At 32.5% G+C, this 27,600-nt stretch overlaps 1 protein-coding gene and 1 long non-coding RNA gene across 2 annotated transcripts in view; one reads left to right on the plus strand and one right to left on the minus strand.

The window, feature by feature from the left end:
* Positions 1-27,600, minus strand: part of LOC140432409 (ATP-binding cassette sub-family G member 1-like) — a 197,766-nt gene that overhangs the window by 139,234 nt on the left and 30,932 nt on the right. Inside the window, exon 2 of the mRNA XM_072520287.1 lies at positions 4,999-5,254. Coding sequence (XP_072376388.1) covers positions 4,999-5,254 — 256 coding nt within the window. The remainder of the gene's footprint in view (positions 1-4,998; positions 5,255-27,600) is intronic.
* Positions 7,957-10,738, plus strand: LOC140440969 (uncharacterized). The gene is made up of 2 exons (XR_011950961.1): positions 7,957-8,282; positions 10,385-10,738. It is a non-coding gene; the product is annotated as an uncharacterized lncRNA (long non-coding RNA).

A 27,600-nucleotide genomic window follows, 5' to 3' on the forward strand; every position in this document is an offset into this window, starting at 1 on the left:
GTAGTAGTGTTTGGGGAGTCGGAAGACTAGGACCTCGGAAGCCCTGATGAATACATCAGAGAGGATGTCGAAAGCTCGGCGCAGTGATAATCGACACGGTGCAAGCCGGAAGCCTGTTGTGTTTAATATTAATTCTTGTAATAGTAATAATCTTAGCTTTTGGTTTAATTGTACTAACCGCGGAAATTTTTCGGAACATCAGAAGAAAGCGTAGAATGTGCCCTCATACACAATGACTATACGGCGTCATACAAAATATTAAATTTTAACACAGTATATACACGAGAACTATTCGCAATTTACAAAGCATCAGTATACGCCTTGAACGCTAACTTAGACAGATGCCTAATAGTGACAGATTCTTTAACTTATATGAGTAGCTGAGGCACCATGTACCTAACTTATTCTTAGTTGTGATTGATAAAGAACTGTTTGTACCAACTTCAGCAAAATATTGCCATTGTAAAATTTATGTAGACTCCGTCGCATATGGGGATACATGGTAATGAAAGAGTAGATGCTGCTGCCAAATCTTCAGTGAACTACGAAGAGCTAACAGAAAAAAAGACTTACTTCACTGGATTAACTCGACATTAAAAGAACGGTGGCTTCAAAAATGGAATCAATCTTAAAAAAAACTACGAGACATAAAAACAAATTACAGGATGGAAGAATAAGTATAGAAACAGAAAATACCAAACTATAATTAACAGATTGAGATTGGGACATATACACTTCAGTAGTTAATACCATATTACTGGAAATGTTAATCCGATGTGCGGTAAGTGTTTTAACAGTTTAAATGCACAACATATCTTACTCCAATGCCCGGCATATTCAAATGAAGGGAAACTGTGTAACCTACCGATATCGCTACGTGAGTTTCTAGAACACCAGACAAGGAGTTTCTAGACAACTGTGACTTCGTCAGTTTTAAGATTTCTTAAATCAATAAGAATATACAACCAACTATAAACATCAGTGCATGTAAACATAAATGTGTAAAAGCCAATGCTTGTGAAAATCAATGTAATTAAAAATCTATAAATGTACAAATCAATTTACATATGTATCCAAAAATGTAAAAAAAACTTCGTAATACCGAGTGGCGCTAAAGCCACACAGGTTAATGCACCTTAAATGTTAATAAAATAAAAAGAAAAGTACTCTTTTGTACATAAATTACAATTTCCAATATTTTATATTCTATATTTGTATTATTGTTTTTTATTCTTTACTATATTTTACTTGCTGTTCAGTGTTTCGGATCTGGAGCGCAGAATTGAAGCAGTTAGCAGATCATTTCTGAAAATGAAATCATTGTAACCACAACTTAAAATAAGATCAATACTTCAGAGGTGTTTCGAGATGTGGTTGCATAGAAGAATACCCTGTACAATAATTGAGACCAAACAAGCTGTGTTAAATAGAGTAAATATGCCGATTGTGAATTATTTAAAACTATTAAGATCAAAAAGATTTCATACCTAGGACATTTTCTTAAAAGAAACCGATACAGAATACTTCAACTTATAGTTAAAAGTAAAATCAAGGGCCACGGAGGAATTAGAAGGAAGCAGATGTCATAGCTCAGTGGCGATCGGAGAGGAATACGCAGTGCAAAACAACGACTTCGATTAACTGAAGGAAGAACGTGAACAACTCGTCAATGTAATAACCAACGTTATGGAGAACTAATACGGCACCAAACAAAGAAGTTTCTTATCTTCATCTTTGTTATGTTCAGTATCTTCAAGTATATTTAATTTGCTACTTCTTTGAATGATTGTTATATGGATTCTTGCAATGTGTTAAGTTAATAATATTTTGGTGTATGTGAGTGTATGCGTGGTTTATAATTGTTCGCTTGGCGGATTCATTTGCCAAAGATCTTTATAATTATATTTTATAAATGTATGTGATGAATTTCAAGAAAACGGATTCGTAGCTACAATATGTTTATGTACAAAAATAAGTTCCAATTTTTCTTATAATTGTCGCAAATATCCAATATCATTGATGACTAAGCCTTGATAAAATCAATGGTAACTTAGTTTAACTATCTATCATATAAATATTATATATATATATATATATTCAATCGCAAATATCCAATATCATTGATGACTAGACTTCGGCAAATATGCATATTGCATATTTTGCATATTGTGCATATTTTATGCAAATATTTCATGTTTTGGCATATTTGTATAAAAGTTTGCATAAAGTGCATAAAAGTTCAGATTTTTATACTGTATTTGAAAATTTTTAAACATACCAATTTATTTCAAATTCTTGTATAAAATTTTGTAGTCATTTTAATCAAGAAATGATCTAAGTACGTAATCTCTACAGGTACAAAACGTTTACAATTTCAAAGAAGATCAATTTAAGTAGCCCTCAACATTCTTAGAAAGTCTCGGTCACTGAGGCATTCAGTTATTGGATAATCGCTAAGGGTTCGCTCATTTGCATTTTATGATCTAATCCCCAAATCTATCTACAATTTATTGTATCTTAACAGCAGGTAAACGGCTAATAGTTTTGTTCCTAATTTAGGGATTTTCCAAAATCTCCCAGTTTATTGAATTAGGTACCTAAACATTTCTAATTTGATGCTCAGATTTGTAAATCATTTTTTTTTTGATATTCAAAGCGTAAACACTCGTTGTGCGTAACAAAAAGGAAGATTGTGATTTTATAATGCCTAAAACAACCAGTGCTTCAACTTGGATTAAACCTTATAAAGAGCTGTCTATGGATATGGGAAAAATCTACTGTTCAGTCTGTGGCAAAATTGTAAGTATCTAATATTTTCTATTAAATATCTAATATTTCATACATACAGGGTGTTTCCAAATGACACTTACAACGTTTGACTGTAGATACTTCTCGAAAAATTGAACAAAACGATATAGTTAATGAGGGGTCAAACTTATTTACTTTTCGAGATACAGGGTGTTAAAATTAAAAAAAAATAAATTCTTTTAGTTAATAACAAAAATAACTTTAAAACCAATAAACGTATTTACTTGAAATTTAGTACTCGTAGGTTGTTTTTAAATGAAAAATAGCTTCCTTTAGTCAGAAAAAATTGTCCATGGTACAATACAATGGTGTGTATTTAGAAAAATTTTTCACCTTTACTTTTTTTTATGAAGTCATCTATTCTAAAACACAATTATTTTTATTGTAATTGAATTAACAAAAAAAAACTTTTGTTGAATTTTAAAATAAGTTATATGATGTACTAATGGTTAGTAACAAAAACTAATTTGTGGATTAATAATGCATTTAAAACACTTAGCGAGTGTTTTTTTTTCCAAACCAGTTATTTGATTAACCAAAAACACCTTGTATATTTTTATATTTTAAAGGTTGGGTTAAAATAAAGGTTTTTATTTTTATTTATAGATAGCATGTGTGAAGAAATTTCAGATAGACCAACATGTGAGAACTGCTTCACACATTGCAAAAAATGGAAAAATAGGAGGAAAACATCAAACTTCAATGGCTAAATGTTTCCAATCTACTTCAAAAAAATTAGATGAGCAAGAAACTTTTAATGAAGACTTGTGTCGCGCATTAGTGTCTGCAAACATACCGCTTTCAAAATTAGCAAATGTAAATTTTAGTTCGTTTCTAAAAAAATATTGCAAACTTAATGTTCCAAGTGATCGGTCTCTAAGAAGAAATAATGTGAACGGGCTATACTCGTCGGTGTTAATTAATATTAAGGAAGAAATTGCAGATAATTATTTTTACATATCTGTAGACGAAACCACTGATTCCTCAGGAAAGTATATTGCTCATTTATTGATTGGTGTTCTTAAAGAAGATACCTTACCAAAATCTCATCTTATTTCATGCCAGCAACTTGAGAAAACAAATGCTTTAACAATTTCGCGTTTTATTTCAGATCATTTTGTTAAAATAAAGAACATAATTGATACGTTAACAGATGAAAGTTCCCAATCTCTTTTGGATTCTAAACAAACTTTTCAGAGTAACTTGCTTCAACAAGAACTTTCATTTATAAAATCAAATTTTAGTTTTGTTCAAAAAACAATTACTCAGTTAGAATCACCAAAACTGTCATTGTTCGAAAGTACAGCATTAATAAAAGAATTTGCGTCATGTTGTCGGAACGTTAGAGGTAATATTGGAAAAGATATTTTAAAAAAATTTGAAGCTACTATGGAAAAAAATAAAGGTTACCATATTCTTTCTGAAGTAGTCAGTGTTCTAGCTGGAAATATTTCGGAAACAATTAATTTAGAACCAAATGTTTTGGTTAGTTTGAAAAATGCTCCCGTTACATCAGTTGATGTTGAACGAAGTTTTTCCATATATAAATATATGTACTCAGACAGAAGCCACAAGTTTTTGTTAGAAAATTTTGAACACCACTTGGTCATTTATTATTACCATAATTCTAAATAAGTTTATTCATACTTAAAAATGATGTAGTTACTTAAAATAAATGTAAATCTGAATGAATAGTAGGAAATATTTAGTTATGTACACTTTTTTTTTAAATAAAATTGTTACTATTTTACGATTTTTTTATTTATTTGTATGCATATTTTGTAAAATATTTGCATATTTTCGGGTAAACACGTGCATATTTATGCGCATATTTTCTACATTTTTATTTGCATATTTGCCGAAGTCTATTGATGACTAAGCCTTGATAAAATCAATGGTAACTTAGTTTAACTATCTATCATATAAATATTATATATATATATATATATATATATATATATATATATATATATATATATATATATATAGCATAATAATATGAACTTTTATACCAATATTATGTGCCAAAAAAAAGTAAAATAAAACATATTGTTTATGTAACACTTTTTAATAATGAGTACATCTACCTTCAAATCTTACTTCATGGTAATGAAAGTGAAAAGTATATCGTGCATTAATCACTAAAAAATCCAGTTATGGTGCATACAAGACTGTTTCATAATCGCTTACCTTTCTTGAACTTCGTAATGGACCATGACGTGGAGTAGAAAGTGATATCCTCAAAATTCAAGTCCACTGCCGTCTTCTTGGGGAATACACTGCTCATATTTTCCTGTGTACTTTGAAAACGGTAATTGTTGTTGTAGTTGATGGCTTGGCTTTTGGTATCTGTCATGTCGATATTTTCTGTCAACGGTATTGGCGGTGGTGCAGTGTAGGTATGTGATGGATTTATTTTGATTCTGTCATCGTCGATATAACGCGTCTGAAAAAAAAAAGTAAAGTCAGATTTTTGGCATTTTCACATTTTACATATTAAAAAATATATTTAAGCTTACAAGATTTTTCCTCTTTAAAATTTAACAACAATAGGTCTTTGTGTCATAGGTCTTCAATCTATACATAATATATGAAGTCAGCTATGCTTTTTGTTAATTTTAATAATGTAATAAAAAATGTTACAGTTCATAGACTTTCATACAATCTGCTACCATAAACAATGAAATCAGTGCTGTTCAATTTCGTTGTTTCTCTTTAATATTAAATCGTCAGTTTTACAAAGTTATGATAAAATTAATAAATATTGCAAGTTCTAGATTATTTGAAAATTTGGCAAAAATATTTCCAGACCTTGGAAAAGTGGTTTCAAATTTACTAATAGAATATTTCACGCCTACACTACACTTTCGTGTTGGTTGATCGCGTGATCGTCTATGATCGGCGCAATAATCCTGCAAGTGTCCACACAATCGTCCTTAATAGTATGTCGAACCATTTATTCATTGATGTAGTAAAGACTTTGTATATTATATTGTTATATAAATTTTGTGGTGAAAACATTCAGTTTACTGTGTTAATATCACCTAATTTATTTATCGTACGCAACTTCCTCTCGACTACCTGTAGCTACTTTATAAATAAGATTAATTATTTGGTTGCCATAATGTATTGTGCAGTGGTGGGTTGTTTAAACAATTATAATAAAAAAAGTAAATCTTTTTCGAAGTGTCGTTTTTGTTTCCTAGAGACAAACAAATGCGTATAGTATGGGTCTTTAAGTGTTTTCAGCGAGACAAATCTAATGTAGAAACCGCTAGAATATGATCAAAACATTTTACAGAAGCTATAATTAATTATGAAATTGTCACTGAAGAGACCTTTTCCTCGCTAAATCTTCCTATTGGTGATACAGAAATTAACCCTGAAGATTTAATTGACAGTCATCAAGATTTTATTAATTCGAATATAAAAGACCTGGAATGGGATGGATTGGAAAATTTAGCCGGTTTCATTGCATTTAAGTTACAAAAAAAAGGAAATACGGATATATTCCGGACGCTAACGATAAATCGTTTACTTGGGTAAACCACGTTTCTGAGGGTGGTTTACTCCAACGAACACTGGAATTTGTAAGTAAATATAGTGAACTGGAACATATTTTTTGTAGTTATAATAACAACAAATTAAAAATAACTAAAAATTATTTAAAAAACCTAATAGAAGCTGCAAAATATGTAAATGTTAGCGAAGATGTAAAATTACTTTTTTATATGTAAAATGTATTTTAAAATACTAATTCTAAATAAAAATATTGAAGATAATTACAATATCCGCAAGAGAAAAATCACGAAGATTGTAAAATAAATGTCTAAATGATATTCATAAAGTCTGAAGTATGACCTGCTTTTCCTTATGTTTCAAATTCTTTACATTTTACCGGCCTTTTATATTTAATTTATGTTTTGTACAGCTCGTCAAGAATTGCAATGTCTCTGAGTTTTGATAAGAATATAAATTTGGAGGGGAGGATCCGTCAGTAGCCCGAATATACTCAGTTCAATTTTGTTAGCAGAAGCAAACGGATCAGACGCATATCAATTACACTGGTGTAGGACTTATTAATCCGGTTCCGTTACAATGGAATTTAAATCAAAAGTTTTGAGTGGTCAATCTCGTGAAATTATAGCAAATGTGATATATTTTATGAGACGAGAAGCGGAGGCTAAACATCCGATAATAGAACTAACGAAAATTCAAGAACGTGTTTCGCGCGCAACTGGTGTTAGTGTTGGTTCTGTAAAGCAAATTTCAAATGAAATGAAATCAGTTGAAGTTGGTGAAAGTGATTCGTTTCATACATCTAATATTAAAAGACAAAAAAGTGCGACCAAAACTAAGTTGAATAATATGGGTAAGGAAATTCTTCGGAGATTTGTAATAAATTTTCACGTCCACGAAAAAAAAGTTCCTACGTTGAGAGGCATACACAGGAAATTTGTCAATAAAATTAATTACACAGGATCGTATGGAAGTTTACGAAAAGTATTACATAAAATTGGTTTCTGTTGACAAAGAAAAAATTGCTTATGGAAAAACCTGACATCCAATAAAAAAGGATAGCTTTTTTGTGAAGTATTAAGAAACGAAAATCGTCCTATAGTATACATGGACGAAACATACATCCACTCTTATCACACATTCAATAAAAGTTGGAATGATGATTCTCACGATGGTTGGCGTAAGCCTATCTCTAAGGGACAGAGATTAATAATAGTTCATGCAGGGGGAGAAATGGGGTTCATAAAAAATTCCTACTTAAAAAGTTAAATCAAATTTAAAAACTGGTGATTACCATAGTCAGAAGCACTTTCAAAATTATAAAACATAGCTAGTGGAAATGGTGATACCGAACTTACCAGCACAAAGTGTATTAGTGATTGATAATGCCCCATACCACAATGTTCAAAGTGAAAAAAATATAACGACTGCATCAAAAAAAGATGAAATAAAAGAGTGGCTAAGAAAGAGAAATATACCATTTACAGATGATATGTTAATAGCCGAGCTATACACTTTAGCAAAATTTTATCAACGTCATCATAAATCATATGAAATAGATAAACTTCTAGAGGAAAATGGACATTCGGTATTAATACTACCACCTTACCATCCCGAGTTAAACCCCATTGAGTTAGTTTGGGCATCCATAAAAAACTATGTTGCACAACGGAATGTAAGTTTTAACTTTAAAGATGTGGAGGTTTTATGTAATCAATTTTTTGAGACATTTTCAGAGGATGAATGGAAATCACGGTGTGAAAATGCCAAACAGGCAGAACAGTTTTTTATGAAAAGCGCACCGGCAATGGACTTAGTTACCGAGAAAGTGATAATTAACTTGGATGATGATGATGATGACAACGATGACGCTGATAGTGATAGATGATCTAGAAGATACAGATTCGAGTTCCGATCCAGATATTTAAGGCATTGAACTATTGCAATGTTATTTTGTAAGTATACTGTTAGAATACGGACGTTTTAGAGGAAAAAAAGAACGATTAAACAATTTATTTCATTTTCATATTTCAATATGATGTATACAATGCTAAAATGATCATATAAAAAAAAGATGATGGTCGACGGAGATGGCTTTTTAATTTAAAAATGAACTAGTTATGTTATTAATAAAATTCTGGTTTTGGAAGATTAACTTGATTATAAAATTAAATGACCATTTAAATATTATAAATTTTCTAACAGTCAGTTTACTTTCTCTTGTTTTGTTAAGGACATACCTAGAATTACTTAGCTATGTATTTCTTTGCAATTTTGTGCAATATCTGTATGTGAACTTTTTTATTGCTTTTAGTTTTCAAACATGTTAAATTATGTTGAAATGATTTTATTAATAATTTGATATCTAAATATCAATTTTTTACAATATATTTCATCTTTAAAAACAATAAAAATCGATAATTTTCATCACATAATATTACGTGGAATAATTACTCCTAATTATTTAAATTTCAATACCTATTGAGTTCAATTGACCCTCCCCCAGTCGTAGTTCCATAATAAAATAATTTTAAAATCCGAACGCATTTGCTATCTTCTTTACTCCGAATGCGTTCTCTGTTTATTTTTCGCATCGCTAGAGTTTAAACTGAAAGACAGAGCTAACTTTGACGAACTGTAGCAATATCTATTTTGTTTGTAATACACACAGTCAAATCGAAGATTCATGTATTTCTTTAATTAATTTTACAAATTACTTATTAATTTTCAAACCACGTTTTCACAGAAAGTAACTAGTTATGACTTCTTAGTGCAAGATATGGCATCGAAGTATACTTACCGTTAACAGTTTAAATTTCGAAGTTGTTCATTACAGTAATGGAACAACGTTGCCATATGATGCATCGTTAAAATAAGATCCACACAAGTCCCCTGGCTTTGTCTCGCTATGACGTCATGCGCAAAGTGGATTAAAATTAGAACGGCAAGTGAGCATACCTTGTTTGTTATAGTAAATCATGTGTCGAACCACAAGCATCAAGCGAGTCCCTTTGATGCGTCTCCGAAAAACCGACAATTCACGCGTTGTAGGCGATCATAGGCGATGATAGACATGTATATCTAGCCGAGTATGTCCTCTACACAATCGTGGTCGCGCTTGCTTGTCTGTAATCGCCGATTATGAGGACGGGTCATCACGTGAGACAACTAAAGTTGGTTTCCAAAAATAATTAAACAATATAACAATAAATCATTTTTATACATCATATTTAAATATTTGCGAAATGGTCTCATAGAAGCTTCTTATTGAACAAGAGTATTTTATCTAACTATTCTTGGTATTTTTTTCTTTATTTGTTGATTTTTATTGATTTGTTGATATTTATTTATTTGTTTTTTTTCTTTATGAGTTGATCAGCTTGTATTTTTCTTTTCTGTCTACAGAATTTATTTTTCTTTCTAGTTTATTGTCGGTTTTAATTTTACTTCCTGTAGAGAATTGGTTTAGAACATCAACGTCTTGAATGATATACTTTTTGTTGGCTAGTGTGAAGTCTATCTCATTTTTGGTTCAGTTATTGGGACTGATCCAAGCCTATTTTTCTTTGTCAAATTTTTTCTCATACAACGAATTCATTATGTAAAGTCCCTTGCATGCTGCGAAGTTTGTATGCATCGCCTCTTTTATTTCTGATTCCCAATCCATACTATCCTATATAAGTGTCTTCATTGCTTCTTTCTTGGCCTATTTTTTCCAGTATTCGTCATCCAGTTTTGTTGATATTGACGATAATGTAGATTGTACGTTTTCTTTATATAAGCCCGAAGAGGTGGCATTAGATGATTAGTATCGACTAATTATTTTTAAGCGTGATTAGAATTTGTAATATTTGTAATTAAGTAAATTTTTTGAGTTAGATAAAGTTAGTTAAACCACGTTTCACTTAATCTCTGACCACAGAGAAAAACGTAACATTATTTTTTGTATTGCCTTAATTATCTAGTTTTTATATAGTTTTATTTTATATTTTTATGTACCATATGTTATGATTTAGAATCATATGTTCAACTGATAAATGATTTCTGTAATTTGTAGGCCATGATCTGGATTGCGGTAGACATTTGCAAAGACGATGCAGCAACGGTCATTAGCTCTAGTTCCAGTCGCTCACCGATGCTCGCCAAACACTGTTTAGTATGGCTTTTTGTAATGTCGAACTGTTTCTACGTCTCCAACATTATATAAAGAATATTTCTTTAAAAAACTTAGCATTTTAAAACTTAGCTTTAAAAAAGCATATGTAAAACCATATATTGATGTCACAGCTGCAATTTTAGTGTTAGCTTCAATTACAAAAGAAGGCACTGAGGATGATCTGATCTAGATCGAAAACGTCACGTTATGCTCCTGTAACAAGTTTTAATTATATGTTTTATACCTAAATACAAATGTGAATTGTTTTACTTCTGTATTCTGTATGTGAAGTTTTTTAAACGATGGTATACAGTCAACTACTGGAATGTTCCCATTAATTTTTGATATTTCTTTAATCTTACTTATAAATCCAGAATGTGATTAAATTTTATGACTCATATAGCTTTTACAAACGATTTTTTCAAACTGCTTTCTATAAACAAGGAAGAAAATTAAGTCACTATTTTTAGATCTTTATAAAAAAACACCACTTTTGTTTTTATTTTTTTCACACCTTCTACTCAATTGTTATATTATTTGTTAAAAGCTTAGTTAAATCTGAAAATGCGCATTTATAATGTTGCTAATTTCTTTTAAGTTCAAGGTTTCTTTTGTTAAATTATTGACTATTTCTTTATATTCCAACCCAGGGGTCGGCAACCTTTTAGCTTTAGCGGCTTGTGCCACGTAATGTATAATTGAAATCAGGGAAATAGAAAGAACTATAATAATTTGCCACTCCTAACGATGACATGTGGATATTGGATATCGTAAATAAATATTTCATTTATTTACGATACGACGGTTTATTACTACAGATTTTATTTGTTTATTATTTGTTTACGAACGTTGATCCTTCGTTTATTTGTATGTCTCAATATTAATTTCTTGGATGTCCTAGTGGATAGAACAATTTAATTATTATTTCGCGGGTTCATTGCCCTCCTAAAATTTGACATAGAATATTTTAGTAAAATGTGTATCTAGATTTAAATGCAAAGTAGTAAAGTGTTAAATTAATACCTTTCACTTTTACATCGTATAATATTTTATTAAATATAAAAAATAAAACGGTAAAAATAAACTTATTTTAAAATTGTGGCTTATTCCCAAGAGAAATAGTAATTGCATTAAAACGCCACAAGAAAATAGCTTCAGAACAGTATCTAATATTTTTCTACTGTATACTACAGGTCAACAGAATGATGCAGTACATAAGGGCATATTAAATATTTGTAAAAGCAATTTTACAATCACCAATTATTTTTTGTTTTTTAAAGTCCTTAACAGGTAATTACCTACCATTAACACACCTTTGTATAGTACTGATAAAATCTTGATTTTTTGAGAACTTATAAACTTTTAATGAACTGGTTGCTCATTATGGTCATTTTTTAAATCAATCACTTCGTTTTACATTTTTTTTTCAATGCCAGTAGATTTTTAAGGATTACTACTAAAACAGGTACAAACTCAGACTCAATTTTAGGTACTACAATATATTGGTTATACCAGAGATAAGTGAAAATGGAATTTAATAAAAATGGTTTACAAGAAATAAAAATAGCAATAGAATCATTAACAAAATAAATACACGAAGTTGCATGGGCATCTACAAAACATAACTTTAAATTAAAACGGTTCCATAAGGATTGTCTAACAATAATAAGACTTACAGTTTAATGCAATAAGAATTGCATCAAACTCGTTTACCTCAAGACAAAACCAAATTGAACAGAATGTATAGAGAAATTAAAGAACTACTAAAACAACATAGCAACGCCAATTTACATTACCTAGAAAATCTGACACCTAATCCAGTTAGTGGTTACTCATTATGGAAGGCCTTAAATAAACTGAAGCGGCCACAAAATGAAATCTTACCTATCAGAACAGAAGATTTAAAATGGTTAAATCAGGAAAAAGCAGACACCGTCGCAAAACACTGAGAAAAGGTATTTCAGCCGCTAACAAATAGGGAAAATGAAGATGATGACATCTACGAATATTTAGATAGTCGTAATCAAATGAACCATCCACCCAAATGGCAACTCCAAAAAATCTAATAAAAAATCTCAATAAAAAGAAGTCGCCTGGACATGATCGGCCATCATATGAAATAATGTACCTAGAAAAGGAATAGTATGTCTAAGACAAATCATAAACCCGATACTAAGAACAGGGTCCTTTCCTGCACAATGAAAGTAAGCAGAAATCATTACGATTCCAAAACCAGGAAAACTTTCACATGAGATTACATCATATCGTCCCTTCAGCCTATTACAGATTATGTCCAAAGTCGCAGAGAAAGTCATTGCAAGTAGACTGATTATTGAAATACAAAACAACAATATTATCATCATTAACAACTGTTTTGAGTCAATTGCCGAACATAGACCTCCCTTAAATAATTCCATCTTAAGCACCCTTAGATAAGACAATATGATATCTAATCATCCATTCGGTTTTCGCCAAAAACACAGCACAACTCAACAAGTGTATAGGGTGGTAGAAAAGATACAGTTAGTCTTCCAGGAAAAGAGCTTTTGCACTGCCATTTTCCTGGATATTAGTCAAGCATTTCACAACGTCTGGCATCGAGGATTACGACTATTTTATGCAAGATACGAAGAAAGTATGTCTAACATTCACAACATAAATGCAGGGGTCTCACCAAGCAGTGTCTTGAGAACAATACATACATATTCTTACATCTCTACATATTCTTTACAGCTGATTTTTCAACTGAAGAAGAATCCACAATCGCAACATTCGCAGATGACACTGCAATTCTGCAGTGTCTAAAGCAAAATCAGTTAACGTGGTATTTATTGTCACAAAGAAACACCAAATATCCTTGTGCATAACAAGAATATTCCCAAAAATGAATTGTAAAATATCTTGGCTTACACTTGGGTAACAAGAGGCTAACATGGAGGACTTACATCTGGATGGAGAGGAATCAATTAGGAATGATATTCATAAAACAGCAGTGAGGAACAGCAGCAGATAGCGACATAGCGATACTAGAGCGATTTAAATCTAAGGTTCTTCGTGCCATCACTGATGCGCCGTGGTTCATTCCAAATGCAAATATTGACAGTGATTTGAAGATCTAAACAGTGAAACAAGTGATTGTTAAAAGCAGTGATAAATATTTTAAACGACTGGAAAACAACCCAAAAAGTTAGCATTAAAATGATTTTACAACTTTACTTAAATAAATAGATTAAACTATACTATAACTATAACTAAATAGTTTTAGTTATTGGTAATCAACTTACTAGGAGTTAATAGTCATTAGACTAAAACTCTTGCTTAGATATGATGCTTAGTGTTACTTGTTTGTATGTAACAGATTGTATTTTAAAACAAATAAAAAAAATAAATAAATAAATAAAAATTATCTACAAATATATATGAGACTAGCAAATTCAATCCACAATCGATGGGTAAAAGCGAGTGTTAAATCTGAACCGTCTTGGCGAAGGTATGGTAACCTTAATAGAAAAGTCTCTGGTCCCCAGGTTGGATGTTTTTTCGGAAGTTGTCTGTTATAATCTAGTCGTAATGCAACCAATTGACGTATTTTACATCACATCTTGTATACATTCATGACACCCATTTTAGAATTATGGAACACTCTATTAGCTTGTACAGTTCTAGTGGATGGGTACCATATATTTTTGGCTCCAAAAAGCATTTATTGACTGCGATCTAATGCCTCGCAGTCATGCAAGATATGGTTAACTATTTCAGGTCCCCTGCTATAAAGTCTACAGCTTAAGTATACATAAAACAGGTTATATGCAGGTGTTCCTTGACTATCAAGTATTCAGCAACTACGCCTGATTTCCGCTTGTTTTCTGCATTACCTAAGGTATACTAACGCAGGTCTGTTCAATATATATTTTGCCATATGCCTAACTGGATTTTCCTAGTAAGAGTTATGTTGTTTGTTCGGATCCAGGCTTTTTTTCGTTCAAGAAATGTGCTTTTTGGCACTTCTACCACCGGCTCTAGAGCGAAATATTTTGTAGGTGATCCCCTCTGGAAAATATCTTTCATTTTCGTGTGTTCCGCGATAATCTGGAACCAATACAAGTTTGACACTGTTTTGTTCCGTCAGTCTATCTCTTCTCGGCATTTCCGAACTATCCCAACGTCCACCTTAGGGCTTCTAAGAGTCCACGTGGTCGGTTGACTATGTGTGCATATATTGATCTGCTTCAGTTCAGGAGCCCTTATGGTAATTTGTTTCATACAATGTAAGATTGCATAAATATCTGCCTGTTTCCTCTTCTCCGCCCGTCTTGTGGGCATATGTCTACTTGAAAAGGTACTTTAGGCCTGTATCTGGGTATTTTTATCTATTTGGTATTTCTGATTTCATTTATAATGTTACTGTGTCGTCATCTAACCGTTGCTATCTTTCTCGTAGTCTGTAATATCCCATTATCGCCAATTCTTTATAACGGTGTGTAGAAGGAGGTCTAGTTAGTAAAGTGTCCATAGCTGCTGTTGGTATACCCCTAAGAGCCACTGCGATTCCAAGGCAAGTAATCAATTAAAGAATACATGCTGATGCTCGTAAAAAAAAACGTTATAAATTAAGTTTCACGTTTTACTTGACATATTCTGTGCAGTTGAGAGCAACTGAAAGAATCGATCCAAAATCTGGAAACGAGCGGTTCTCTAAACGTCCAGCTTAAAATATTAAAGCCGTTTAACATGTTGTTAATGAAAATTACAAACATCTACTAAAGTTAGCAGCCCAATAAACAAATTTATCTTGTGGTCCAATATGCAACATTTTTGTAGGTTACATATTGTGAAATATATAACCTACAAAAAGTGAAGTATAGTCAAGAACTACAAGAACTAAGTAAGCCAACGGAGACAAGAAAGTTTTATCAGAAACTGTACAAAAGCAGAAAAGAATTCAAACCGAGAGAACAACGATATGTTGTTCTCGGTTAAGATAAGAAGGGTAATATATTGAGAGAACAGCAAGAAATACTAAGATGGACAGAACAGTTTAAGGAAAAGCTTGAGGAAAATAGGAGGGAAGCGAACTTTACTACACTATTAGATTAAGCAGACAACAGAGAAAATAGTCCACCAACAATAGCCGAGATCAGAACAGCAGTAGACAAATTAAAGAACAATGAGTTACCGGGATCGGATCAATAGCATGGGAGCTACTGAAAAAAGAGGGAAACGTATTACTAAAACAATACATGAGCTGAGTGTAATAGAGGAAAAAAGAACAAGAAGCCCAAAGAGAAGATAAATAGAACAAATAGAATATGATACAACCTTAAAAATAAAAAGTGGAGCAAAAAGCACAAAACTGATAAGAATGGGGGAGAATCTTGGAACAGGCCATGGCCCAAAAGGTTTGGCGGGTCACTGACGATAATGATGATATATTGTGAAATGCTTCTTTCACGCTTCGTTTTTATATAAAAAGCAGAAATGAGAGCACTGATGAACGAAAAGAAGGGGAAATAAGTAAATGGCAGAAGAGACGTAGCGGTAAAGTGTAATTTAAATACTTTATATCTTTTCTGTCTAACAACGTAATTAACTAACATAAAAGATCGAAAGAACGATTTTATTAAAAACTCTAAAAATTATACAAACTATTCATTTACTAACGACTGGTGATTAAGAATATATAACAAACGAAATTACCAAGCCATAAACGGTTTCTTAAATAAATGTATTCTAATCTGTAACACAGCCGTCATTAAATATTACTTTTCTGATATCTTTGTTAATTGAGATCGCTACGTGTGGAGGATAAATAGTAAATATCTAATAATTAAATAGACGGAAATATTGGGAGCGCAGAGTAGGTCTGTGGCCGACGTGCATTTTCTTTTCAAGGTCCGGACAAACAATTTATATATTCCCACGTGCACGATGTCCTGTATTGAATTGTAATAAGGTGGAGACATGAATGGTGCTTGAATTTATTGATTCCTTAAGCGTACATAGATACATATTGCGACACGTACAAAATAATATATATTTAATAATGATAAATAATTACTTAAGTCTAGTAATAGTTTTCAAAATGTTTCTTTGTGGTTTTTGTCATTTTTTGCTTGCATTTTTTGGAATCAATTACAAATTTTATAAGCAAAGGTAGAAAAACGAAATTGTAAGCCAGAAGTGGAAAATAAAAATAAACTAAGAGCACCACTAAACGAACAATGGAATCACTCACGAAAGATAAAAAGTAGAATATAGAAGGCTAGGAGTGCATGCCACAACATGGTCAAACTCTTTAAAAACCACAACCTTATTCTGAACATCAAAGTAGGGCTCATAAGATGTTATATATTCTCAATACTATACGATGGAATTGTATCCTGGACACTCACGAAAGCGGTGGAGAAAAAACTTGAAGCCTTCGAGATGTGGCTATACATATAAGAATCCTAAGGATATCGTGGACGGACAAGATAACCTACGAAGAATTAAAAATGACAGAGAAGTAATGTACGCGATTAAAAGGAGATAGTTATAATAATAATCCTCCAAGGCAAAGTATTCAGAAAGCGAGAAACTGGGAGAAGAAGAATATCATGGTAAAAAACTTGAGAGCAAATGGTCCTCCACAACCACTAATCTATTTAAAGCATCAGCCAATAAAATTAAGTTTAAATTTATGTCTTATTAAATTTCGAATGAGAAAGCATCGCAGTTGCAGTCTTTCTTTTTAATTTGTTTTGCTCTGTAAATCTCGATAACTTCCCATTAGATAATTTAAGTATTGCGTCTTAAATATTCAAAGAAAAACACTTTAGTGACCGTTCGAGTAGTATAAATAACCTCTGGCAGATGCCCCTACAGAGTGAGTTCTGAGCAACCAGAAGAGAGGGGGTCGAAGGTTTAGACAGCTTGAATCGTCGCGAGAAAAATAAGAAAGGGATTCCCATTTACATCTGAGGGATCAAGTGGAATTCTGAATTTGGAGGTCTATATGTCAAGCGGTGCCGGCTTGTGCCATTCTGGTACAAGCGACATGTGATAGGTGCTGGACACCATTTGCCAGAAATGTCTGGCAGTAGTGTCAATAATAGTATGCAGTAAATAAAATAGTGTGAAGTAAATTAAAGTATGTGGTAACACCACCAAGAAAAAATGAAACAAGAAATAAAGATTAAGTTAGTATAATATGGTTCACTTTCAGTTACGCTGAAAAGCATAATTTACTGTAAATAGGGAAGTTGTTATACTTTTTTATATCCTGCTACAGCAGATTCCTGCTGATGCTGCAGATCGTACCACAGGTCAAACTCAGAAAAAAGTGCAGAGATCAGCGTCATGAACGTTTCTTAAACCGGAACCGCTCTTTAACTTCAATTTTCTCGCTAGTCGTTTGTTAGAAGCTCGAGGATTTCATATTTCTGCACGAACTGTAAGAAGAGTCCTGCATGAAAGTGGTTTTTGTTCTTAGTAACATGTATTAAAGTAACAGCAGCTCATCGAGTTAACAGGATGAGATTTACGAATGATCACAGACACTGGACTGTTTAGAAATAGAGTGTTGTAATATTTTCTGGCGAGTTCCGTTTTTGCTTACGATCTCCAGATGGACGCGAACGTGTATGGAGGAGACCCGGAGTCCCAGAAAATGATTTTCACCTTGCTGTATTTCATCCAGAATTCAGTTTGATGGCGGAGGTGTTATGATATGGGTGGGAATTTCTTTTAACAGGCGCACCGAATTAATTTTCATCGAACATTGTACTCTAACAGCAGACAAATACGTATCACAGTGTCTAGAGGACAATGTTGACCCCTACCCCCCTTTCGATGAGGACAATGTTGTCCCCTATGCCCCTTTCGTTGGAGATAATTCCTTTATACAGGATATTGTGCGTTCACATACTGCGCGAATCGTCATGGACTACCTACATACTGTCAAAATAACCGTTTCGGAATAAACCGCTTGAAGTCCTGACATGAATCCATTAGAACATTTATAAAGCATTTTAGGGAGAAATATTAAAAGGGAAATACTGTTGAATAAAGAATGGGGATATTCATCTTCCTCTTTATTAAAATCTCTTACAGAATTAAAAAAAAAACATACAAAATGCAACTGAACGGATTTTTTTGACCAGGAGTGTATTTATCTGGAAAAGCTCTCATATAAATACAATTATTAATTTATATACATTATGTTTAAAATTTTTATTGCATTTCTTATATAAAATAGAAGGTTATGTTTTTGTCAAAAATTTAAGTTCCAAAAACAGCAAGAAATTAGTTTCTTATCGTACTGATTTTAACCACCAGACCAATTTGCTATTAAAATGTTTTTAGTTCAGAATTTTAGCCAATAATATGTCGTCCAGGTGCTAAGTGTAAGTTGTCGTGTTGTTCAAAGAGACATTCAGGCAGTAGGAAAGCAACATCTGCAAGCGATGACCGATTTTTGGTTTCTTCATGTCTAAGAAATAGACATCTAAATTCAATTGAGTTGGCAAATCGCCTGAACGAAGTCCGCAATTTGGATGTAATTGGGTGGACAGTTCGTCGATGACTTTGTGACGCGAGTTTATTATCCAGAAGACCAGCCCTATGTCCACAGCTATCCGTGTAACATCGCAAAGCTAGACTTGCTTTTGCAAGGGAACACGAAAATTGGAATTACGCAGATTGGAGTAATGTTTTGTTTGGTTTTGCTTGAGGTCACCAGACAGTCGCGAAATAATCTAAAGAAGAAAAGGAGATGGATTGGTCCAATGCAATATTGCTAACAGAATAACCTATCGAGTAGGCTTAGTTATGGTCTGGGCTGGTATAAGTTCCGATGTCTGTACTGACTTAGTCCTTGTGGATAAAGGTTCTATGACAGGAGCAAGGTAGGTATTTAACAACCATTTTAGATGAGTATGTGGCCCTTTTTGCCTTTCATAGAACCTAATTTTATTTATATGGACGATAACGCCCGTTCCCACTGTACTAGAATTATCAATGAATACTTAAAAGACGTTGGGATTCTCTGTATGAATTGGCTAGCTTTCAACCCTGATCTTAATCCAATCGAACATCTACGGGATACACGTTGGAGACGACTTCAATTTCGACTATCCCGCTCAAACAACTTGCCTGAGCTTAGTGCAATTCTTCAGACGATATGGTTCGAATTAGACAAACTTCATGTTCAAAATTTAATTACCACAATGTCAAAATATATGAAAGCTACTATAAGGGTCCGAGGAGAAAACAACAAAAGCTACTTTCCATTTTTTCAATTTTCGAATAATGTCGTATTACGTTTTTATAAATAAATAATTGTTTCGCATAAATTATGTTTCTTACTTATATTTAATGTTCCTCCTTAAATATATGCCCAATCTATACCTAAGTGGCATCTCGAAAAATTTGTCTTCTTCTCTATAAAATAGGCATAAATCGGATGTTTTGCACCCAAGTGTATATATTAAAACAGTATTAGGTAAAATAAACGCTTAAATCATATCCTAACAAATATTATGTCTATTTAGAAAACGATATAAATATATTAACCACACTTTTATTGTCCTTATCTGTAATTTCTGGAAATGATCAAATCAGATCTATTATTACTCAATTATTTTATCAACAAATTTTAACAATAACAAGCGAATAGATAGTTATCTATGCATTGTTTATAAAATTGTAATATATTTTTAAACTATTATTTATAGTTTGTAGATAAATTTCCAAGTGATTTACGAGAATTTGTTTTGATTGATGATAGAAATAAACTAGTCCATTGTTAATTGTGATTATCATAGAAGTGATAAGATAAAATTTAACGTTTGTACATTAGCAAAATGCAGTCAATGCAACTTTTAAAATAAATTCATCAAAAATAAAATTACGAATAACTTTTAGAGCAAATCTATTAACTTCGTCGTTAATTCAGTCTTAAAACTTTTGTAGATTTTGCGGTTTATCTAAATAAACCTTTGATCTTTAATAACCTCATAGAAAAAAATCTAAAGGTATAAGATCTGGAGACCTTGGGGGCCACTCTATTGGTCCTTGTCCATCTTGTTGTAACCAGGATATCTGGTAAGTTAGAATTGTTGGCGTTTGGAAACATATTTGCCAGGATTGGTATAACTTTTGTTCGCAGAATTTGCAGATTACGTTCCTCTGTTGAAAGATTTTTTTTTCAAAAAATGAAGGACCAATAATTGTATCACATTATTCTCCGTCCAGACATTGATTTTCTGATGGTCTTGAGTATGACCCTTATTCATCCTGTGAGGAATATCCTTACTCCAGTATCTGCAATTTTTTCGAATGACTGAACAATTTAGTCAAAATGTAGCCTTACCAGCAAACATCATTTGTTTAATAAAACGTGGATTACGGTTACATAAATCCAAAATGCCACAAAACTGCATACAGCGATCGGGATCATCTTGATCTGACTTGTTATGACTTAGATTTTAACACACTAATCAACACAGACTTTAAACTGTAATATTAAGAAAAATGAATCATCAACCAAACAAAAATTCTCAATAATCACCCAAAAATATAATAGGGATTTCTCCTTTGTATATACTGACGCCTCAAAAGATAAGGGGAGAATAGGATTTGGAATCAATATTCCCAATATTAACTTTTCTTCTAGCCTTCCTGGTGAGATATCCGTAACAAAAGCCGAAAATGTGGCAATTTACCAAGCAATTAAAATTTTAATATCTAAAGGCATCAAGAAGGCTGTTGTCTTCTCTGACTTTCTAAATGTTATAACTAAAATTAAAAATCCTATAATTTCAGCCTCTGATGACTCAATCTCCCTCAAAACAAAAAATCTAATCTCATCAGCAATTAAGAAGGGTTTTGACATTTTAATCTCATGGATTCCAGGTCATTTTGATATTCCTGGTAATGTAGAAGCTGACTTACTAGCCAAAATACGAACAAACTTGAACATTCCCTTAGATATGTTATTAGATTCCCAAGATATTCTAAACACCATAAAGGGAAAAAATTATTGATAAATTTAAAATCAATTGGGGAGCAATACTGCGGAAAAAACTACCAATATACGAGAATCCAAACCTCTTTCTTCTTTAAGGCATGGTTCTCAACCCTAACATTTAAAAACAGAAGACATATCACCACAATAATAAGAATGAGAACAGGTAATTGCTTAACTAAACAACATCTTTTTAAAATTAAAATAATGGGCAGTCCGGCATGTGAATGCGGAGCAGTGGAGGATTTAAACCACACTTTCTTTGAATGTCCCATTAATGTTATTCCTAACATGGATTTATATTCAATTTTTATTTCAATGAAATTCAAACACCAATCTCAATAGACACAATCTTCTTCTTCTTCTTCTGGTTCCTATCCGTTTCGGATGTTGGAAATCATATTGGCAATCATGACCTTGCTCGCTGCGGCTCGAAACAGCTCCGTTGAGGTTTTCTTAAACCATGTTCTTAAATTCCGCAGCCATAATATTCTCCTTCTACCGGGTCCTCGCTTACCTTTGACTTTACCTTGCAATATAGACTGTAGCAGGGAGTAACGGTGCTGATTTCTCATAACGTGTCCCAGATATTGCAATTTTATGCGTTTGATCGTAAACACAATCTCTGGTTCCTTCTTCATTTTTTCTAGAACTTCCTTGTTCGTGATCCTTGCTGTCCATGATATTCTCAGCATTCTTCTATAAAGCCACATCTCAAATGTTTCAAGTTTTTTAATAGTGGTGTCTGTAAGCGTCCATGCCTCCGCCCCGTACAACAACACAGAGAAAACATAGCATCTCAAATGTCTCATTTTTGTATCCAGGGATATGTTGTGACTTTTGAAGATGGCGCTCATTTTGTTAAAGACCGTTCTTGCCTTTCCTATGCGGCACTTTATTTCCTGTACATTGCTCCACTGTTCGTTTATAATAGTTCCCAGGTAGACACAATCTTAATATCCCCTAATGAAAAGTCAGTCAGTGAAATCTTACAGTTTCTTGACTATAATAAAATTAATTTGTAATTTACGATGCTCAACTTTAATTCAATGTTTTTGCCTTCCAGTTTCTCCTTTGTGGCGTCCTGTTTATTATGTAATATGTAACCCTTGCATTACCATTTGTTTACAATATGTGTTTATCATCGAGTTAGAATCTATGGAGAAGCTATGAGCATATTAACGGCGTCAGTAGGTGTGGCTAACGATCATACCAATATGGCGGTGGGATCAGGGCCTGACTCAATAATATTAAAATAACTATACAAATATGACTAGTTATGTAAAAGATTTAAGTATAATCTAAAAAATTGCAATATATTTTTAATAAACTATGATTTATTTATCCCGCGGTAAACACTAAAAACACAACATATTACACATAAAGATAAATTTATACAGTCAAATAACAAGTTGTATCTGAAAGAGATAATAATAATATTTTAAGGATAAAAGAGAGTATACGGTATGAAATAAAAGAAACATGTTCGTTTTACAACTCATATTTGATAACTACAAATTAACTGACACTTAAAAATTTAGTTCAATTAACAAAGTTAGAAAATTTATTATTAAAAAAACAAAATTGAATATCTGCCGAATATTACAACGGAAATACTGTGTAGAAATAAAAATAATTATGTTGCAGTGGTTAATAAGAAATTTTAAGATATTTAGGATGAAGATATTTAAGTATTCTCAAGAATCTACTACTTATAAGATTTTTTATGAATACTATTAATTTATTTTTTCTTAACATTGCTTCTGCTACTGCAACTACGTTGAGAACAAGAAACCATTATTATGCACTATCACAATATAATATTACAGTTTTTATAAAAGTATTATAAAACTAAAAATATTTGAAAAACAACAAATGTAAACAATCATATACGATCTGTCAAAACGATCATAGCAATATGGCCGAAGTGAGGTCGTTTTTAGTCACGTGATGCCCTCTCCAAACTCGATGGTGTTTATAACTTCTTCTTCTTAACATGCCATACACCAAAGTGCGTAGGCGACTATCTCATTACTAGAATTCTGTTCTTGGCGGCGTGACACAGCTCGCCTGGATTGTGTATTCCTGTCTATTCTTTAATATTCCTTAACCAGGATAAGGCCGGCTCCTCTTCTACCTTCGATCTTCCCTTGTAGGATTAACTGTGGTATTTCATATTTTGCTCCTCTCAATATGTGCCCAAGGTAACCAATCTTGCGTTTTTTAATTAATTTAAAGAGTTCATTTTCCACGCCGGCTCTCTTAAGGACGTCATCGTTTCGAACTCTATCCACCCAAGGTATGCGCATCATTCTTCTTAATGGCCACATTTCAAATGCTTCAAGTTTGTTGATAGATGTTTTTTTCAAAGTCCACGTTTCCATGCCATAAAGCAAGATGGACCATATGTAGCACTTGACCATTCTGTAGCGTATTTCGAAATTTAGGTTTTGATTACATAGGGGCGGTCTGAATTTCACAAAAGCTTGTCTTGCCATTTGTATTCAGGTTTTTATCTCTTGTTGTGGATCCGATTGGTCATTGATTGTGGTGCCAAGGTATTTAAAAGTTTTCACGCGTTTTATGCGATCGTCACCTATGCATATTATCGGGTTTTCTAGAGGGTTTCTGCTAATGACCATATATTTCGTTTTCAAAATGTTGATTTTGAGGCCATATTTTTTACCTATGCTATTCATCCTATCAAGTAATAACTGCTGATCATCCAATTTATCAGTTATAATCACTGTGTCGTCCGCATAGCGTAGGTTGCTAATTGGTATGCCGTTCACCTTAATGCCTAATTCCGTGTCTTCTAATGCTTCCGCAAATATATTTTCAACATATAAATTAAAAAGCATCGCAGAGAGTATGCAGCCTTGGCGGACACCTTTCCGGATTTCAAATTTATCCGTATATTGGTCTTGATCAATCCTCACCTTTGCCATTTGGTTCCAGTATAGATTCTGAATAATTCTGATCTCCTTCTGGTCAATGTTGGCCCTATGTAGTAGTTCCATCATGATATTATGTTTAACATTGTCAAATGCCTTCTCGTAGTCGATGAAGGTGAGGTAGACATCTTTTCGTTGATCTAAACAGTTTTGTATTAAAGTGTTCAAACATAAAATTGCCTCTCTTGTTCCTAGTCCTCCCTTAAAACCGAATTGTGTTGACCCGCTAAGTTCTTCTAGTATCTTGTACATTCTTGAGTGTAATATCCTAAGGAAGAGTTTCAGCAAGTGACTCATTAAACTGATTAAGCGGTGTTCATTGCATTTTGTGGCGTTAGCTGTTTTTGGGATCATCACAAAGGATGACTGCAGCCATTCTCGCGGAATGTAACCAGTATCATAAATTCTATTGAACAGCTTTACCAAGATTTCGATATTCTCCTCGTCTAGTAGTTTTATTGTTTATAACTACCTAACCTCAAATTTAAAAAATCAGAAAAAACTACTACAACCTTACGCAAGTGTCAGCGGCCCTGATATTGTTTAGAACCATATTACATCACGGTCGCCCATAATAGTGCTGGCGAATCACCTCGCAGCGAAGCCATAAAAAACAGAAGAAGAACAATCTTTTTGACAGTTTGTAACAGTAGTAGTATTTTGAGTTTCGGTTTCGAAGTTTATAGTTGTCAGTGTATTAAAGTATTGTGATATAGTTGCTGTTTCGAATAAAGCTATTTCAAAGATGTGTAACAATATTGTATTTAAATGTATGTTTAACAAGATTGGAAAGTATATAACTTTATCACAATCCCCTTTTTACTTGGGAGTTTTCTTATTTTCTTGATTTTAGAGATACTAATAAATTAAGAGGATATTAAAATACAACAAACTTTTTTTTCGCAGGTAAAAAATTAAAAGCTAACGCAAATCAAGTCAAAATCAGATATCAGGCCTTAGAAATATTAGGCAAGGTGTAACATAGACTTACAAATACCTGTGAGAACGATGAAAAGTAAATAAGTTTTGTCTATAATTATCGCCAACCATACTGAAAAAGAAGCACTGAAAAAAAATGTTAGTGCAATCAAGAGGTTATCAATTTGTTTTTCGTATTGATATTAGAAATATCGATATAAAATAACGAAATTAAAACAATAACTAAAATGGATATATCAGATTTAATCAATTGAGAAATACAACATAGATGTACATAGTTGTTATATATATTTACAAGAGTTTATGATTAAGTAAAGGTTAAAACGAATCCATGCATTACGTAGCTGCACAACACAAGGCAAAATGTTTGAAAATAATTGCTATTAGCATTATCAGTGAGATATGAATTTTTTAAGTGCAATTACGAACAAAAATATTTTTAACTAACTAGACTCATATAAATATCCATGTATATGACATGTATGTTTTATATATCATCATAGTACTATAGTTTGATTCTATTGCATTGATATCCAATTTTTATGTATAAGTATTGTATCAATATTGATATAAGTATCAATAATATTGATTTTGTAAGATGTCTTAATGTTACACCACTGACATCACCAAGTTTTCCAGTAAATGACCGTTTTTTAGCGTAATTTTCCTCGTCACGACGAATTTGCTTGAAAATTTGGAGTTCTTCTTCTTCTTGTAGTGCCTACCCGTTTCGGATGTTGGCGACCATTATGTCAATCTGTATTTTTTAAACTGCGGCTCTGAAAAGATTTGTCGTTGTTGTGTTGAACACATCGAGCAAAAAGACAAAAGAGGGAATCTAATCGTTTTGAAAAGAAGACCAAAATTGATAAAAGTGGACTCTTAATATGGGGACATATCCGGAAATGCAAAGGCGCCAAATTTAAGACTATTGTTACGATAGATGATGACGCATCGTATGGCTCAGAACTGTAAACATATTTATTACTAATATCTTTTCTATTCAGGTATTTTCTAGATCACACACCGGCTGGCGGAGACGCAGGTAATAACCAATGGGTCCCCCTCCGATAAAAAACCAGCCTGAGTTCCCGTTCATTCGAGACAATTCTTGTCAACACCGCCGCGACCGGTCTTCCCCAATGTTCGAGCCAATTCATGTCTGCTTCTAGGGGATTCCGAAACTAACGGAGTTTTATATTTAAAGAGGAATTTTGTTGTAAACAAAACAATTAGTTTTCGAAGATCGCGCCGCGTTTTAAAATGTAACGCACGTATTATAATAAATTATATAATCATTAGTGTAAGATAAATTAGTAATAAAGACTTTAATAAATTTGTAAGTGTTATAAATAGAACCTTTAATAATAAATAAAAATAATAAATTAGAATTAATAAAAAACATAACACTATTTTCTAATATTATTATAAGCACTATGTTCCAAACACTTAAAATACTTTTTTTGACACTATAGCATAATAAAGTTTTAATTAAATAACGATAATAGTCTAAAATGTGACACAATTGTTAAAAAACTTCAATATAAATAAGCTTTCATGTGACAGTTGGGACAAACAATAACATAAGCCAACTAAATTTGATTTCTTAAACAAGGAAAGAGACTCTCTTTCCTTTCTTAATGTGACCTCTCAAAATGGCACTTCCCGTCCAACAACCTTTTTGCCCACGCTACCTTTACATTCCCTCTTCTGTCTTTTTGCTCGATGGTTGAACCACGTACGTAGATTTTTCAGCCAGGAAATTCTTCGCCTTACCTTGAAGAATCAATTGCAGTAACCCATATCTTTCGCTGTTCCTCATGGTGTGACCAAGGTGTTCAATTTTGGCAGTTTTTTTTTGTGGTTAACAACTCTTTTCCTTTTTGCATTCTTAATAAAACGTCGTGGTTAGTAACGTGGTCGGTATAGGATAGCTTTAGGATTATACGATAAAGTCACATTTCGAAAGACTTAATTTTCTTACAGGTAACGTCTGTGAGAGTCCACGACTCAACTCCGTATAACAGTACAGGATAATTTGGATTTAGGTTCCTTATACCCTTTACTTTACTTTTGGACTTGGGCTCAGGGTTGCTTTTACTTGGAAGGTGAAAGCCACCTCTTCTCAGGAGTAAAAAAATATACGTTTAAAATAAGTCCGGAAATGGATAAATTGACTAATTCTATAAGACTATTTATTAGAGTTTTTTTTATAAAGT

The sequence above is a fragment of the Diabrotica undecimpunctata genome, chromosome 1 (assembly GCF_040954645.1).
Source record: "Diabrotica undecimpunctata isolate CICGRU chromosome 1, icDiaUnde3, whole genome shotgun sequence".
Classification (NCBI taxonomy): Eukaryota; Metazoa; Arthropoda; class Insecta; order Coleoptera; family Chrysomelidae; genus Diabrotica; species Diabrotica undecimpunctata.